At 35.9% G+C, this 15,672-nt stretch overlaps 3 protein-coding genes and 1 non-coding gene across 4 annotated transcripts; 3 read left to right on the top strand and 1 right to left on the bottom strand.

The window, feature by feature from the left end:
• The first annotated feature begins 1,184 nt into the window (after positions 1 to 1,184).
• LOC102607260 (hypothetical protein) lies at positions 1,185 to 2,749 on the top strand. The gene is made up of 3 exons (XM_006482962.4): positions 1,185 to 1,513; positions 2,217 to 2,343; positions 2,453 to 2,749. The coding sequence occupies exons 1-3, from the start codon at positions 1,320 to 1,322 to the stop codon at positions 2,534 to 2,536; spliced, it is 405 nt and encodes a 134-aa protein (XP_006483025.1). The 5' UTR covers positions 1,185 to 1,319; the 3' UTR covers positions 2,537 to 2,749.
• A 558-nt stretch (positions 2,750 to 3,307) lies between these two features.
• MIR169B (microRNA MIR169b) lies at positions 3,308 to 3,510 on the bottom strand. The gene has a single exon (NR_161503.1). It is a non-coding gene; the product is annotated as a microRNA MIR169b (primary transcript).
• A 5,467-nt stretch (positions 3,511 to 8,977) lies between these two features.
• On the top strand, positions 8,978 to 12,569 carry LOC102607557 (zinc finger protein CONSTANS-LIKE 14-like). The gene is made up of 4 exons (XM_006482963.4): positions 8,978 to 10,099; positions 11,160 to 11,363; positions 12,027 to 12,274; positions 12,369 to 12,569. Exons 1-4 carry the CDS (start codon positions 9,209 to 9,211, stop codon positions 12,469 to 12,471), a joined length of 1,446 nt encoding a protein of 481 aa, XP_006483026.1. The 5' UTR covers positions 8,978 to 9,208; the 3' UTR covers positions 12,472 to 12,569.
• A 155-nt stretch (positions 12,570 to 12,724) lies between these two features.
• LOC102613982 (leucine-rich repeat protein 1-like) lies at positions 12,725 to 15,111 on the top strand. Its single transcript, XM_015531667.3, has 7 exons — positions 12,725 to 13,233; positions 13,333 to 13,465; positions 13,587 to 13,658; positions 13,736 to 13,879; positions 13,988 to 14,068; positions 14,242 to 14,294; positions 14,398 to 15,111. Exons 1-7 carry the CDS (start codon positions 13,227 to 13,229, stop codon positions 14,445 to 14,447), a joined length of 540 nt encoding a protein of 179 aa, XP_015387153.1. The 5' UTR covers positions 12,725 to 13,226; the 3' UTR covers positions 14,448 to 15,111.
• Positions 15,112 to 15,672: the final 561 nt, after the last annotated feature.

Here is a 15,672-nt window from a genome sequence, read left to right as displayed (position 1 = left end):
CTCCAAACAATAGAGTTTTACTTCTCCATTAAGACTAACTTTATTTTCCTAAAAGTGATCGTACTGATATTTTTTTGGGTCATGCAATGTATTTGAGACCATATGACAAATAAGAAATTAATACTTCTTATTATAACTACTTTTTTGTCCCCGACTAAATGGCTTTCAAGTGTTATAATGTGGCTAGATAATTGTGTTCGAATCTTGGGGTGGGGGGCGGGGGGGGGGGGGGGGGGGAGCGGGGTAAACAAATTAATTTAAACTTTAACCACTCCCCTAAATTTTTTAAAAGACAATTAAATACAAATAAATAAATGAAGCCTAGAATTTAAAACTTAATTCTTGGGGTTGCATCTTTATTTGTATCACTTCTAAGACAGACGAATGGACAGGGCTTTTAACGGGCTTCATCGAACATGCTTGGATTTTAAATCGAAGAAACAAGATCCAATTGTTTGGGCCGAATGAAGCATCGTATTTGTCGGTGATCTTGACTTGGTCAACATTTTGCAGCGGTGTAGAGGATTCTATAGTGGGATCCACTAAATATATATATATATATTTTTTATAGTAGGATCCACTAAGTTTTAATATTAAAAGTATTCGTGAATTTTACAGTGAAACCCACTGCAATAGACTGTCCCACGACTCAACGATTTTTATGTGGTCAAAGTTTGGCCGATTAAATTCGGAAAACATGTCTTTTATGTATGTATTCTAGAAAGCATTTTGTTCTCTCTTTTTTTTTTTGTTTTTTTCCAAATTCAATTATTAGAAGCTTCCAGCCAGAAAATTCCAGTGTTATCTTCAGATAATAAAATATTGTGGGTAATGTAGCAAGGCCCACATAATAATTTGAGTTAAAATTTGAAAGGAAAAGAAAATTAACTGTTCATTTGTAAAGTTGATATAATAACCAAATAAATGAACGATCAGATATTTATAACTTAGAAATATATTTTACTATAAATCTTTTAATTCTATCAGGAATATAAAAAGAAAAACACACATTTTCCGGTCGTGAATCAGTTGTTATTTTTTTTAAAAAAAAATTAATAGCATAATAGTCATTTAGGGGGGGGGGGGGAATTTTTTCTGAAAGTAGATGCCGTCTAAAGACCGCATTCGCGTTTCCGAGGACGTTTTGGGAAATCTACCTATAACATTTATATAAATGGCCGGAGCAGACCAGCTCATCACAGGTTGCTTTTGTAATAAAAATTCAAATCCGAACAACAACAAATTAAAGAATAAAAGTTGCACGTCAAAATTTTGATCGATCTCGGCCTCCGTATCGGATTCCGAAACAGTTTTGAGAAATGGCGAAAAACGACGAACCGGTGGTCGGAGTTCCGTTCTACGTGGGACAGAATCCGTACCAAAAGGGAGAGATCCCGCCAAACGCCATACTCGGCGATCCCATGGGAATTCCGATTCAACAAACGATTTATCGGGATACTCCCGCTCCCTTCAGCTGCGTTTACTGTGGCAATTCCGGCGTTACCCAAGTCAGGTATTGGTTACATTTCCAGGGTTTTTGTTTTTGTCTCGTATCTTGCGTGACCTTGCTGATTATAATAAGTGAGCAGTAATTGAAATATTTTTCAATGAATTGAATTAGTTGTTGCCGTCGCGTTGAATACAGTTCTTAAATGGCGAAAAGGAGACCATTTTTGTCATTCCATAGTTTGAAGCTATATGAAAAATATTAAAATACATAATCAAGAAGAAGCAAAATCTGTGAAAACCCTGAAGCCTGATTATTTTTGGGTGGTAAAATGGAAGAAAGCTTAAGTCTAATTAACATTACCGTTAGAATTTGTGTTAATTTGGAAGTTTTTCAACTTGTTTGGTCGCCCCTTTCCCATGCTTATAGAGCTGCACGAACTCTGAATCTGTAATTGGCTTACTGATGCTCTGATTAACAGAAAGCAAAAGGGAGCTCAAACTCAATGTTTTTGTTTTTGTTGATTAATTATTGCTAACAAGCTACATTCCTTCAATTCAATCATTTACATATTTTTCTTGAAGTTCTGTTTCCTTAAACACAGATTTGAGTAATTAGAAATTTAGAAGAATTGCCATTCATCTATGAATTCTACACTTTTTTCTATGCATTACACTTAATTTCTTGTTTCAAATTATTAGTCAGTTACTCAGTTATTTTACTCTTTTTTTTCCCCCTTATCGGGTCTTTATTTCAATGCGAAACCCAGATCAAAGCCAAGTTCGGCAGCTGTTGTTGGTTGTATGATGCCATTCTTTCTTGGCATATGCTTTCTTTGCCCTTCAATGGACTGCCTTTGGCATAAGTATCACTACTGCCCTTCATGCAATGAAAAGGTAAGCAATTGTTTCAGTCATATTCTCTTCTGTAGTTTTGTCCTAGTCACTCATGGTGTGTTTTCATTTCAAAGATTGTGATTTACTCTGGCTTTGGCTCTTGGTTCAGGTTGCCAATTTTGAGAAAAGAGACATCTGCGCTGTGATGGATCCTCCACACTGGACGCAGTTGAGCTTCGCATTGCCTGCTTAGTGTTGTGTAAGGCCTATTAAATTGTATCATGTCTATGCTTTTTCCTCTAGATTGTATGAGCTCTCCTATATTATCAGATACTCTTTCAGTTGCATCTTGTCTATAGATGGAGTTGTAAACAAAGCTGTTGATGAATAAACTTTACAATAGTGTATAAACAATGTTATTTTTCTATATATTTATGTATCATAAAGTTTATGCTTCTCAGATTTACTTAGAATCCTCTTTTGGAATGTTTTGCATGTTCCTTAGTAATGCCTATTTGGGGTTGCAAGGTTTGCATGGGTGAGAATGGCCAAAACCCCTGGTCATAGACTGGTGCTGCAAGAATTTCTCTTTATAATGTGTTTAATGATAGTTTTCATCGTAATCTCAACCCTGTACAGGAAGGTAATAAAAAATGCTAACTGCGGCACTTGATTGCAGTTTGTCATGAAAGCCACATTTGCATGAATGCGATACAATATATCAATCACTTGATGCCATGACTCAAAAATGCTTATAAATGTTTTCAGAGTTTGTAAAGAAAGCATTTGATCTTTTGCATAAATTTCTAACAAGTAGGCGGACCTCCCTCAAATTTTTTCCTGTTGGCTGTTTGCTGTGTAGGGTTACAACTATGTTTTAATTACTGATGAAAAGATAGATGGACAGTACAGCATGTGAACTTAGTTAATATGTCCCTCTACTTGTGTCTTTGAAAGTTCATTATCTACTCAAGCAAGTAATGCTGCCATTGAGAAGAAGGTTCGGTCCAGCGTGAGAGATAAGAGCCATCTTGCTAGCCAAGGAGATGGCCTGCAAACCACTCAAAGATACTACAGTCCTTTCATTTTCTTGAAGTAGAATGTAAGCACTACTCTACTTCGTGATCTGATTTTATGTTAATTAACTCGTATATTTTGAGAAATGATAAATAAGTAAGAATACCGTTGAGGGGCTCCAGGCAAGTCATCCTTGGCTACAAAACGAGAACCTTTACCTTCACCTGGGAACCTCTTCCTCCTGAATTCTAACACATAGATAAATCATCAAATCCGATGCTGATGAAATGGCGTGTTTTGATGAATCATGAAGCCTCTATTTATGGCCGACGATTGCTCAATGTTACATTCACGTAATTGTATTAGTGTTATGATCTTTATCATAACAATTAATTTGCATGATAACCCACTCCCAGGCAGAATATATCGGAATTTTAGTGGGCAGACGTACGCCCACCACCCCTCATGTTCCTTGATGGTCCAAAACATAATCGAATTTCAAACTCATGAAAAGTACTAAAGTATGGCTGAAGTTTCACTCTTCTATTGCTCCGAATTTTGACTCTTGCCGAATTCTGAAGTCGGAAGGATTTTGTGCCGTTTGATTTGTATCTATCTTTTCCGCATGCAAAATATTTGCTCCAAATAAAAGTGTTAACCCTTCTGTAAAAGTTTTTCAATCGAATTGTGTGCATATTGACTATTAAGCGCATGTGACGTACGAGATGAATCATGAACGGGGCTTGAGAGACTAATCCTTTCATTAGATCAACCGTTAAGAAAATACATGATTTATGTTGGAATATTATACAACCAAACAACAGTTTCATTTTCTTCCTAAGGCAGCTTGGCTAAGGAACGGGCTACGGCATTACGGGATCTAATGTATGTTGAGCTTTGAAGTCCTGAAAGTTCAACCACCACCTGAGAATCCTATTCCATGATTAAGGAAGCCACGCCTGCTCTCTGTGACACCTGTTTTCCCCAATCTATAGCCGTTGCTTCCGCCAAAGCTACATTGTCATAGTATATAGTGGTTTTAACTAAAGCTGCTACAAGATTTCCGTTAGAATCTCTACTAGCAACTTCCCGCCCCGTCAGTTGCTTATCTATATTAACAGCGCGTCGACATTTGCCTTTAGCCACCCACTAGGTGGGGGTTAGGGGTACCATTGTTTCCGTTTGGCAGCATCATCAATTGCAGCTTGATGTATGCCTTGTCCGAGGTCACCTTGAAGATCTCCTGCCCACGGGGAATTTCTCTAGATTTTCCTGGCCAAATTTGGGTTGGGAAAAACAAGTAATCTGCACTCAATCTAAACTTATAATCGAATGATAGTTTGTGTGCGTATTGGTTTCATCATATATTCGGATCGGATCAAATCTAACCCGATCCAATTGAGTTGGAGTCTTCATTTGCATCCGATCTATTTTTCAAATCAGATCAGGTTAGATACAGTGATATGGCCACCCATATACCATCCCCACCCGGGCGACCTTAGCTAAGTGATAAGAGATGAGACAGTTTTTGAGTTCCGTTAATTTTAATTTAATTAACGGGTCCCTCTATCTTACATGCATGTAAGATACACTCCCCTCACATAAATAGTATATGAGTCCCACACATATACTATTCATGTGAGAAGAGTGTATCTTACATGCATGTAAGATAGAGATTGCCTTAATTAACTATTTCGAGTTTGGGAGTCAAAAAATCTCCAAACTTGAACCTGGAATTTCTTGGAGTCTTGAGCCTGTCTCGAAGAAGTCCTAATTTCATTTTTGAGACTTGTCCGAAGTACATATTCGACCCAAATTCATCAGGGGTGGAATGTTACCATCCTAGAAACATTTAAGATTTTACAAAAAATTTCTGAAAGTTTGATAATAACATTCACTTTTACTTTTTCGTATCACTGTATTTTATTGATAGCTAGTAGTCCTTTTCAAAAATTATTATGGATTAACCTCAATCACTAACATACTCGAATTATTAACTAAGAGGATAAGGATCCTCTTTCGAATTGAGAGTTTTGTAATCCATCTTGAAAAGATAAAATTGCTTCTTTGTGGTACATAAGCGTACGGATTGTTAAATACGAGTATTATAAAAAGATTACTAAAGGTAAGCGACTTAAAAAATGTAATGTAATAAATTAGATTACTGTAAGTGGCATAATCTTCTATAGTGTCGCAGTGAAAATGAGTTCCAGTGCCTAGGACTCAAAATTCCAACCTTATATAGTTGGTATGTATTACTAAATTATGTTATGTATATTATTGTTTTAACTAGATTTTTGGGTGAAGAAAAATGTATAAAAACATAGTTAAACGTAATTAATTTGTACTAAGGTGAAGTGGTGCCTAGCGTAGTTGAGTATATTGATTGTTTTGGCTTTAAGTGAAAGCTGGAAAGTCTGGAGAGATTTGGCTTCAAGGGTTTTGTTTAACATACAAAAGAAAGAAATAAGGATAGAAGTAGTGAAAACAGTGTCACTTGCTACGTTTGGAGCTCAAGTTAGTTTTGGGCCAATTTTTTGGGTGTTAAGAGCTTGCGAGCTCTCAACAATGGAGGCTAGAGGTTCAAGAAGGGTAAAGAACATATGCAAAATGTCGTCATTGCCCAAAAAGAATCATTGATCTTTTAGTCAGGAATTAGTTAAGGAATATGGTGTATCCCATGTACCATTTTGATTACTTGGTATGCCTCGCATAGGTTATTAATTTTTTGGTGACACATGGCGTTCTATTACTTAGTATTATATTATTTCTCCCAAACAGTTCTAGACTAATTCATAATTGTAACGATTTAGCCGTAATAAACTTCTATTATATCAATAACTAGCATAATAATAATAATTAAAAAAAAACTCACTAAAATAAAAAGAATTTCATGCAAACAAATGCCAGCAACAACAAGGTTATCATATGCGCAAAGTAATTTACTTGCAACTGATGTTTTGGTTGCAGAATTCCCGCACGTCATCCGTGACGTAATTTATCACATGCCACAAATACTCATCATGAATAAGGCCTGAAGAAGGGCCGAAGAATGCAGATCAATTCTGTTTGGGCCCAAATCAGGGTTTCTCGCTTCAAATTAAATACAAACCGTCGAGGATCCTTTCACAATAATTCATTATCAGATCAGAATCAGATGCCAAGTTCTTCTTTTTGTTCCCGTCTACTTCTCATCAAAAATGAAAATGCATTTTCCAATCTCTTTCATCATTCTGCTGAGTCGGCAAAATCGATAATAAATATCTTTTCTGTTTTTTTTTTTTTTTTTTCTGAAATTGGTTACCATCCGATGCATTTCCAATCTCTTTCATCATCCTGCTGAGTTGGCAAAATCGATAATAAATATCTTTTCTGTTTTTTTTTTTTTTTCTGAAATTGGTTACCATCCGAAATTTATTAGAAATCTAAATACGTACTACCTATATATATTTATAGCACCAATAATTGGGAAAAGTCTACCCTCGCCCGTAATTGTGTGAGTGACTTATCAATTAATATTTTTAATGGAAAAGTCACAAAATCGTATCATGACCAAATAAGGAGGAGAAAAAAAAAAAAGGGCTGGCATTGAACAAACCTACCTAGTACGGTCGCAGATTAGTTATTTATTTTTCTTCTTATTGGGAAAAGGAGTCACAAGTTGTTTTAAAACGATGAAAAAAAAAAAGAAGCAAAATCCCAAGAGGGGAGGTGCTAAAAATAAAATTGCGAGGACGGTGGTCGGTGGAGGTGGGGAGTTGGCTGAAGGAAGTATTATAATTTTGATAAATTACGTCACGGATGACGACGTGCGCAGTCCTTTAATATTGACTTGAATTGGTTTGGGAGCTTCAAAATGTTGTTCTGATTACGTTATTTGCTCTTCTTTCAAAGCTTCACACGTGATCCACAACAGTGTTTTCACCTCGCCTTGACTACGTTCGGTAATACTGCAAATGCCGCCCGCCGCTACGATGTAGATGTTTCGCTGCCACCGGCCCACTTGCTTTTGGTGCCTCCTTTCTCATTGTGGCCCACCCTTGAGTTTAGTCTAATCTCAATTATTAATGATTCTTGAAAACGAAAGCCCAACTAATAATTGAGTTTTCATTCGGTCGTCCGTATCTTCTTTGGCTCGACGACGCGATCATTTGTTTTCCTTTCTTAAAATTCTATCTACAACAGTTGGAAATCAATCTTGTTCTTGCACCCTCGTAACGTAACATCGGATACACAGGAGCCGCGCGGTGTTAGCGCTACTTTCTTTTTCTCATCATCATGACCTGAAACTTGCTGCTGATAGTCTAGATACATATATAGTATTAGTACGCCTAAAATATTTATCTAATAATAACTCGAAAATTTATTCTCACTATACCCTATGTAAAGGAAAATTACTCCAACTAAGACTTGAACTCACACACAATGTTTGAGAGCCTGAATTCTCACCGTTAGGCTTTAATGCAATATTTGATTTAGTATTGCTAATGTAATTTTCTGTAATATTTATTTCTTACTTTAAAATTGAGATGAGGATGAGAAACGCTGTCTTCAATCAATTCTTTTTTTTTTTTTTTGGTTTTGAGGTACTTTGACTACTCATGGGTAAATTGGTAAAATCATATAATGTTAAATAATATGTTTACTTATTAGAATTGGAATGAGTAAGGATCGGAATAGACTGAAATCAGAATGAGAATTAAGAATAAAAATAAGTTGTTTGCTTGAGTTGCATAAATCAAAATCAAAATCAAAATCAAAATCAAAATCAATTTTTTAATTGTAATTATAATTATAATAATTATTAATGTTTTTGTTGTTATTATTATTACTAATTTTTTAATTGTAAATGTTATCATAATAATAATAATAATAATAATTTAATATTAAAATGAGGTGAAAAGAATTTTTAGTTTTATCTAAGGGTGAAAATATCAATTTATTTCATATTTTCTTTTTTCTTTTTCATTCCACCTTTTTCTATAATCCTCGTTCCTAAATTTATGCATCCTAACTAAAATCTATTCTCTTATCCATAATCCAAAAAATAAATGCAATATAACATATATGTACTACTGCTACATCAAGATCGCCTTTTTTTTTTTTTTTTTTTGTGGAATAGAGTAATTAGAATATCATATTAGCGACATGCTTCCATTGAAGTCACGAGAATCATTTATCCTTAGGGATAGAGATATTGTTAATTATTTTAACAATATCAGCGGTTGGGCTCCCTCATTAGGGATTAGCCTTTGTTATTAAAATCCTGTTAAATCTTAACCTGTTATGCTTTTGCTCTTCCTAAAAGTATCAAAAAGCCATTCCATTCTCGTCTTGGCCCACACAATAAATCATGTGCCTTTGATCTCCTCTTTTACTTCTCCAATTCAACTATTCATTCCGACAACCACCGCCCACCATAAATCCACTACGCCTACGCCTTAATCACACCTATCCGCCGATCCCCAATCCTCAACTCATCCAACGCTCGAGATTCGATAATCAAATTTTCCACGTTACTAAAGGAAACATACTAGCAAATCTTAATTGTTTGATTGGGTGCGTAAGGAAATGCCTTGAATTTAGGTGCCAGATCAGCAAAAAGTGAAAAGATATTTTCTTAACTGGGCTCCACGTCTTACTAACAGATCCCATCATCGGTCATCACTCAATTCACTAGCGAGCAAGTTAACCCACCATCTTTGCTCATCAGCCAGCCTCGGTTTCTACAAAAACAGAAATAACATTAATCCCCAAAAGGTCAAAAATGTTTCTTCTCCTTGTTTCCAGAAATTGAAGAAAATTACCAAAACACACTCTCTTATCTTCCTCCCCTTGCGATCAGTTAGGGTTTTGAAAACAAAAACACAAAATAAAAAAGAAACTTTATTGAATATTTTGCTTGAAAATGGACATGGTGAGTCCGCAATCCGACAGGAACAAAGAAAGCGTGCCGTGCGATTTCTGCAGTGACCAAATAGCGGTTCTTTACTGTAGAGCTGACTCAGCGAAGCTCTGTTTGTTCTGCGACCACCACGTGCACTCGGCGAACCTACTTTCAAAGAAACACATCCGGTCACAGATCTGCGATAACTGCCGCAGCGAACCAGTGACGTTCCGGTGCGCCACTGACAATTTGGTGCTCTGTCAAGAGTGCGATTGGGACGCGCACGGTAGCTGCTCTGTGTCTGCCGCGCACGATCGCGTCCCAATCGAAGGCTTCTCCGGTTGTCCATCGGCTCTCGAGCTGGCGTCCATGTGGAATTTCGATCTTCAGGGTAAGAAACTGAACGAAACGGCGTCCTTTGGTGAGTACTGGAACGGGAGTCAAGATTTCGAATCCTTGTGGATGTATAAAGCCAACGGGATTATGAACAGTCAGGATTTAACGGTGCCGAATGAGAAAGGTTTCTTTTTTAATGGAGATTTAATGAGTTGTATGTCAAAGAGACAAGGTCAGAGTCAGAGTCCGAGTTGTGGTAAGCTGAAACAAGTGATACATAAACAATTGGTGGAGTTGTTAAAGACAAACTCGATGGTGAATGAAAATGGTAATAAAATTATTAACAATAACGATAGTAATAACGACAACAATATTAGTATGAATAATAGTGTTGGCGGCCGCGGCGAGAATTTGGTGCCGACGACGAGGATGAATGAATTGGGGAATGGGGTTGAGCAACAAGCGCCTTTCACGTCTCTGCTTATGATGCAGCGACAATTCGGTTCTAAAGAGTGTGATCGTGTTGGCGACGAGGGTATGTTTTGGGATGGACATTCTTGTGGTCAGGGTGCTCAGGTATTGTTTTTGAGTACTGTTGAATTTATAGGTTATTTTCATTTAAATCTGTGACAATGCTGCTTGTCAAACTTTAAATTGAAATCCTGAGTTTCCTTTGCTATTTTTGGCTTGTACAAAACCAGAAACGTTTTGTTTTTCTTGTGTGCAGAGTTGTCTTGGTTTTCGTTAATTCCTCCTTGTTAAAATAATGGCGTGTTGTTGATTTTCCGTGTCAACTAATCTGAATGCATATGAACTTCATGTTTAATATTGTTTCCATAACAAGCATGCCTTTTGAGGAAGCATTTATCTTTGATATTCCGTGTTTGTACTGTTTTCTTAAAAGATAATCCTTGAGGTGGGCTGAGTTTTCTTCTCTAGAATGGCTTTCTGGATTTCAATCTGATGGTGCCAAGGAATGTTCCTCTTTTTTCAATTTGATAAATTGACCTGTGAAACCATGACTGTTTAACATTTTCATGTCATTTCAGCATTACTCCCTTATCTTTCTAGTAATAACACTGAGCCGTGTCTTCCTTGCGACAGCTCAAGCATTACACAGTTACAAGTTTTTTTGAACTTACAAGCTTTTCTATATATTACCAACTTTTCTGTCACATGTGCTACAACAAGAAACTTGTGACGAAAAAGTTTGGAACATTGAAAAAGAAAAAAGAAAAAAATTCGAAGTGCAAAGAAAAACTTGTGGCGGTGTAATGCTGGAGTCGGTCTAACATAGACTGTCTCATGTCACAGACGTAAATCGATTACGGGTTATAAGGATGGGGTTGAAGGTTTTGGCAATTTGGGATTTGAACTAGGTATTGTTGGCTCTTTTCTCTGCATATTGCATTTTTTAATTAGTTTGTTTTTAATGTAATAAACATTAGTTTATCGATTTCCATAGTGTCCTTTTTTTTTTTGGGGATAATTTTCCTCTTTATAGTTATATTGTGGTTAGTACTGATTTCTCTCTTTTAATTAATTTGCCTCGTTTTTCGAGGTTTTAAATGTAATAAATGTTACTAATAGACTCATGTGCTATCTGTGATAATGGTTTCTTGCTACTCACTCACAGATATGGGATTTTAATTTGGGACGATTGAGGGGCAATGAAGAATTTAAACAGGTAGAAGTTGCATATGGTGCAAGTGATTCAGTATTTATGATCAAGAACTTCAATGAACTGATGAAAGAAACATCCCTTACTAATACTGAAATTTTTGGAGAAATGTACCCGATGAATTGTCCCGTCACACATGATGACATGGCATCATTTAATGTACGTTCTCTCAGTAGTTGCTCATTTTTATTTTAATTGTTTTATTATTTTGATTTTGATTGCATGTGATATTGTGCTTGGAATATTAATTTGTACTCTCGTATAATATTTTGTAGTACTTGGATTTTGATTTGTGTGATAATTTTTGAGGTCTTGTGTGTATTTTCTGTAGTTTAAGTTGGTGGATGTCTCTAAGTTGTAACAAACTAGTACCTCCAGTGATAAAACTTTCCTTGTCAATGCCCATTGTTCGTCAATGCTCCTCTCTCTTGTGAACAACTCTGTGAACATATAGAAAATGGCTCATGAGTTTCCAATTAGAAAATGGCTGTAGAATGAAAAAAAAAGGAGCATATCTGTCTCCCTATAAAACAATCTGTCACACAGCAAAACTGTTTCCTGCATGTATAAGGGATGGTCAACAGTAGATATTTTTGGCAGGCATCGATTGTTTTTTTTTTTTTAATTACCCCCATATATTGGCATAGATGTAGAAGGTTGAGAAAAGGTCTCTGAATTTTTGGTGGATGGACCATAAGATTTGCTTTGTAACATATAATTCTATTAATTCGCCCCTGTTGTTTTAAGTATTTTGGTAAAGTTTTGGCCTTATATAACATTGAGTTTTATCTAGTACTTATATGTCCTATTGTGAAAATTCAGAATAACTCAAATAACCCAACAGCCAATCAGGGGTCTGCAACATCTGAGAGCAACAACCTACCGATAGCAAGGCCATCATCAGGTTCAGCTTTTGGAAAGCCCAAAGGCTCTAGTAGCTCTAAAAATATCCAGTTTGAACAGCCTTTTCTTGTGAGAACAACTGCAGCAGCCAAGGCCAATCTGGAGCTGCTAGCACAAAATCGAGGGAATGCCATGCAGCGTTACAAGGAGAAGAAGAAAACCCGAAGGTATATTCACATTCGTCATTTTTGTTGCCATCTGGCTATATGTTTATCAGATTGTGTGATTTCTGAAGTTCTAATACATGCATCTCATGGATAGATATGACAAGCACATACGGTATGAGTCAAGGAAGGCAAGAGCTGATACTAGGAAGAGAGTGAAAGGTCGATTTGTTAAAGCTAGTGATGCTCCTGAAGGTTGAACACATGCTGAGATAGAGATGTTTCTTGCTTGCTCTTTTGTATATAACTCTGACATTCCTACGGTTAATGCATAATTCAGCAGTCTTTATTTGTTGAACAGTGCCTCTTCTCTGTCTCCTCTCTCTCTCTCTCTCAGCTCTTCCCAAATTTTCCCCCCACCAGAAAGAGCGGGGAAATATGCAATGAGTGGTCTTTAGACGAAGGTTCTGCGAATATTTTTTGGTAAAATTAACATTATCCATTCGATCCAGCTGGCTGCGTTGAAATATAACTGGTAAACGCGATGGATTCATGAAACTTGCTGAATCTGTCTTCTTCAGTGGTTATTATTATGCTTCCAGAAAGACCCCGTTTTCAATCAAACAATTATTCATTAATGATTTCCCAACATTTACATTCATTGTTCTACATTTGACTTGTATGCATGAATTTCATTGTTGATGACTTGACTCAGTGATGCAGAATCTTTGAACTTGTCAAATCATATCTCTTCATTGCTGCAAATTGCCGAAGCTTTTTAGTTCTTCTCCCCCCCCCCCCCCCCCCCCTGGCCGGCGCGCGAGTATATATAAATTAGGAAATAGGAATCAACCAACAAAGAAAAGCAACTTGAAACTTGAGTAAGCTCCTAGTTCTCGATCAGATTTTCTTTAACTCTAAACGCCCTGTCCGCGTGGCGTCTCAATCTCATTTATATGTTCTGTTTGTGATTGTTGTGGGCGTGGCTGCCTTTGCCGCCCCTGTAAAATGTAATATGGAAGGTACAGTAAATAACATCATTTATGTATGTGTGTGTGTGAATTGTGATGTTGATTGAGCTCACGTATATCGTATTATTTGGATAACATAACGTCTGACAGTGGATGCTCTTTATACCTGGAGAACCACGTTGAGTGACCCAAACAATGTTCTCCAAAGCTGGGATCCAACTTTGGTCAATCCATGCACCTGGTTTCACGTTACCTGCAACAGCGAGAACAGCGTCATCAGGGTGTATGTGTACTTTTTTTTCCTTTTTTTCTTTATAATTATTAACTGAAGAAATTCAATCCAAGATTGATCGTTTCGAAGTGGTTTTGAAATTTTATTATTATTATTGTTAATGAAATTGAAGGGACCTTGGTAATGCCGGATTAAGCGGACCTCTCGTTCCTCAGCTTGGACTTCTGACTAATCTTCAGTATCTGTAAGAAGCTTTGCATTTTATTTTGTTTTTACGTCACTAGAATGAATAAATCCATATTTTTGTACGGCTGCTGGCAGGTCTGTTTATAAAAATAACATAAGTGGATCGATTCCAAGCGAGATTGGTAATTTAAAGAAGCTGATCAGCTTGGGCCTGTTCAACAATCAATTGTCAGGGGCCATTCCAGCATCCATTGGAAACTTGAGATCCTTGAAGTTCATGTAATTAATTTGATATATCCTTTTTAATATCCAAACAAGACATAACAGTAGTTTGGCATCCAAAGAAATTCATTTCACATGTTTGTTCCATAATTGACATGCGCGCAGGAGATTGAATAATAACAATCTAACTGGCAGAATACCAAGAGAGGTGATTCAGCTCATTATAAATGGCAGTTTAAGAATCCTGTGAGTTGTCTGGTTCTCGTTCTCTATCTCGCTTCCTTTTTGTTTCATTTTAAAACTACACAAGACCACCGACACTTCGTAATTGAGACTTTTGACGACGGGCGTACAGCATGTAGTTTTATTACAGCTAGTGCTTGATTGTATGATCGTTAATCCATTGGTTGGTTCATCAGAAACGTAGCAAACAATTCACTGGCAGGGACTATGAGGGCCAAAAACTCAACGGGTACCCGCTATGTGAACACTTTCAACTCTATCCGTCTCCGTGGACATTTTGTTTTTGATTATCTGCTAATCACCAACTATGTTTTGTATTTTTCTTTGTGCAGGATATGCCATCACAAGCGTCATACAAGACCCAAGAGCTCGAAAGTATTAAGTAAAAGTAAATGAACTCCAACTTTCATCTGTTGCACTGTTATGTTAAACAGAGATATAATAAAGTAATTTGGAAGCTCCATTTTTCTTTCATAATAAGAATACAAATTTTTCCACATGCTCTGTCTCTAAAACCCAACTCCCTTTTTCTTTTTCTTTTTCTTTTTTTTCCTCTTCCCCTTTTTAACGTTAAGAATCTAGAAGGAAGCAAAATCAAAATTGCATCTGGAATCAAATAGCTCAACAACTCATATATATGGTTTGGTCAAGGAAGTAATGATGAATTTGATCAACATGTATTGAGAGAAATCATATTATTTTAGTTGATTAGTTGTGTTGATTGAAGATGTTACTTTGGACGCCCCCATCCCAATCAACCAGCCGAGTCTTTCTTTAAAGACAGATTTAATTTCAAACCGGAGGAAAAGCTACAGGATATTGCTACGTTCATGGTTAACATGATGGTCAGTTTGCATTATTCAAACTAAAAAGGTCTTTTTGACCCTTTTTACTTGCAAGCTTTATCAATCTCATCATAGTGATATTTTTTGTCCAACAAGCTTTCTGCTTTAATCATCTTTACTTTTCCAAGTGACAGGTTAAATCTACTAGTCTCTCCCTCTCCCTCTAAGTATCCTAATTTATGGGTGTAGTCCAAATACTTGCGATTAATTTTGAGTCAAACTCTTATGCTGTGTTTATTTTTTGGCGTGGGAGTGAGTAGTGTGGATTCTTCCCACTTCAGTGTTTATGTTGTGTTTACTTGCTGGAGTGAGAGTGAGGAGTGTTGATTCTTCCCACTCCAGCGTTTACTTCCTCTAAATGGGAAGGGAGTGGAAATCCCACTCCCACCTCTCCCTTTTTTACCCTTTTATTTTTTTTAATTTAATTTAATTTAATATTTTATAATTAATAAAATAAAATAAATATTATTATATTTATTTGAATAATAATATTATATTTAACTAAATAATAAGTTGCATTGATTCTAAGTTAAAATTATTTTAAAATAATATTATTATATTAATAGAGAATTAATAAATGTAATATTATTATATTTATTTTAAAAATAATAGTAATATATTTATTTAATATTAATAATAATAAATAGTTTATTCTAAGAAAATATTAATTTTGTACTAAATAATATTATTTTATTATTTTATATAATAATAAATTTAATATAATTATATTAAATAAAATAAAATAAGGTTTCATTTTGTATT

The sequence above is a fragment of the Citrus sinensis genome, chromosome 4, assembly GCF_022201045.2.
Source record: "Citrus sinensis cultivar Valencia sweet orange chromosome 4, DVS_A1.0, whole genome shotgun sequence".
NCBI classification, from domain to species: domain Eukaryota; kingdom Viridiplantae; phylum Streptophyta; class Magnoliopsida; order Sapindales; family Rutaceae; genus Citrus; species Citrus sinensis.
The sequence above is the reverse complement of the archived record's forward strand: the minus strand, read 5'-3'. Positions and strand labels throughout refer to the sequence as shown.

What these genes read in the sequence shown, in the direction of transcription:
- LOC102607260 (XM_006482962.4), top strand. Translation starts at nt 1,320, where the DNA reads ATGGCGAAAAACGACGAACCGGTGGTCGGAGTTCCGTTCTACGTGGGA. An exon ending in TCCGGCGTTACCCAAGTCAG is followed by an intron (nt 1,514 to 2,216) that starts GTATTGGTTACA and finishes TGCGAAACCCAG; the next exon opens with ATCAAAGCCAAGTTCGGCAG. An exon ending in GCCCTTCATGCAATGAAAAG is followed by an intron (nt 2,344 to 2,452) that starts GTAAGCAATTGT and finishes CTCTTGGTTCAG; the next exon opens with GTTGCCAATTTTGAGAAAAG.
- LOC102607557 (XM_006482963.4), top strand. Translation starts at nt 9,209, where the DNA reads ATGGACATGGTGAGTCCGCAATCCGACAGGAACAAAGAAAGCGTGCCG. An exon ending in ATGACATGGCATCATTTAAT is followed by an intron (nt 11,364 to 12,026) that starts GTACGTTCTCTC and finishes GTGAAAATTCAG; the next exon opens with AATAACTCAAATAACCCAAC. An exon ending in GAGAAGAAGAAAACCCGAAG is followed by an intron (nt 12,275 to 12,368) that starts GTATATTCACAT and finishes TCTCATGGATAG; the next exon opens with ATATGACAAGCACATACGGT.
- LOC102613982 (XM_015531667.3), top strand. An exon ending in AATGGCAGTTTAAGAATCCT is followed by an intron (nt 14,069 to 14,241) that starts GTGAGTTGTCTG and finishes TTGGTTCATCAG; the next exon opens with AAACGTAGCAAACAATTCAC. An exon ending in GAGGGCCAAAAACTCAACGG is followed by an intron (nt 14,295 to 14,397) that starts GTACCCGCTATG and finishes TTCTTTGTGCAG; the next exon opens with GATATGCCATCACAAGCGTC.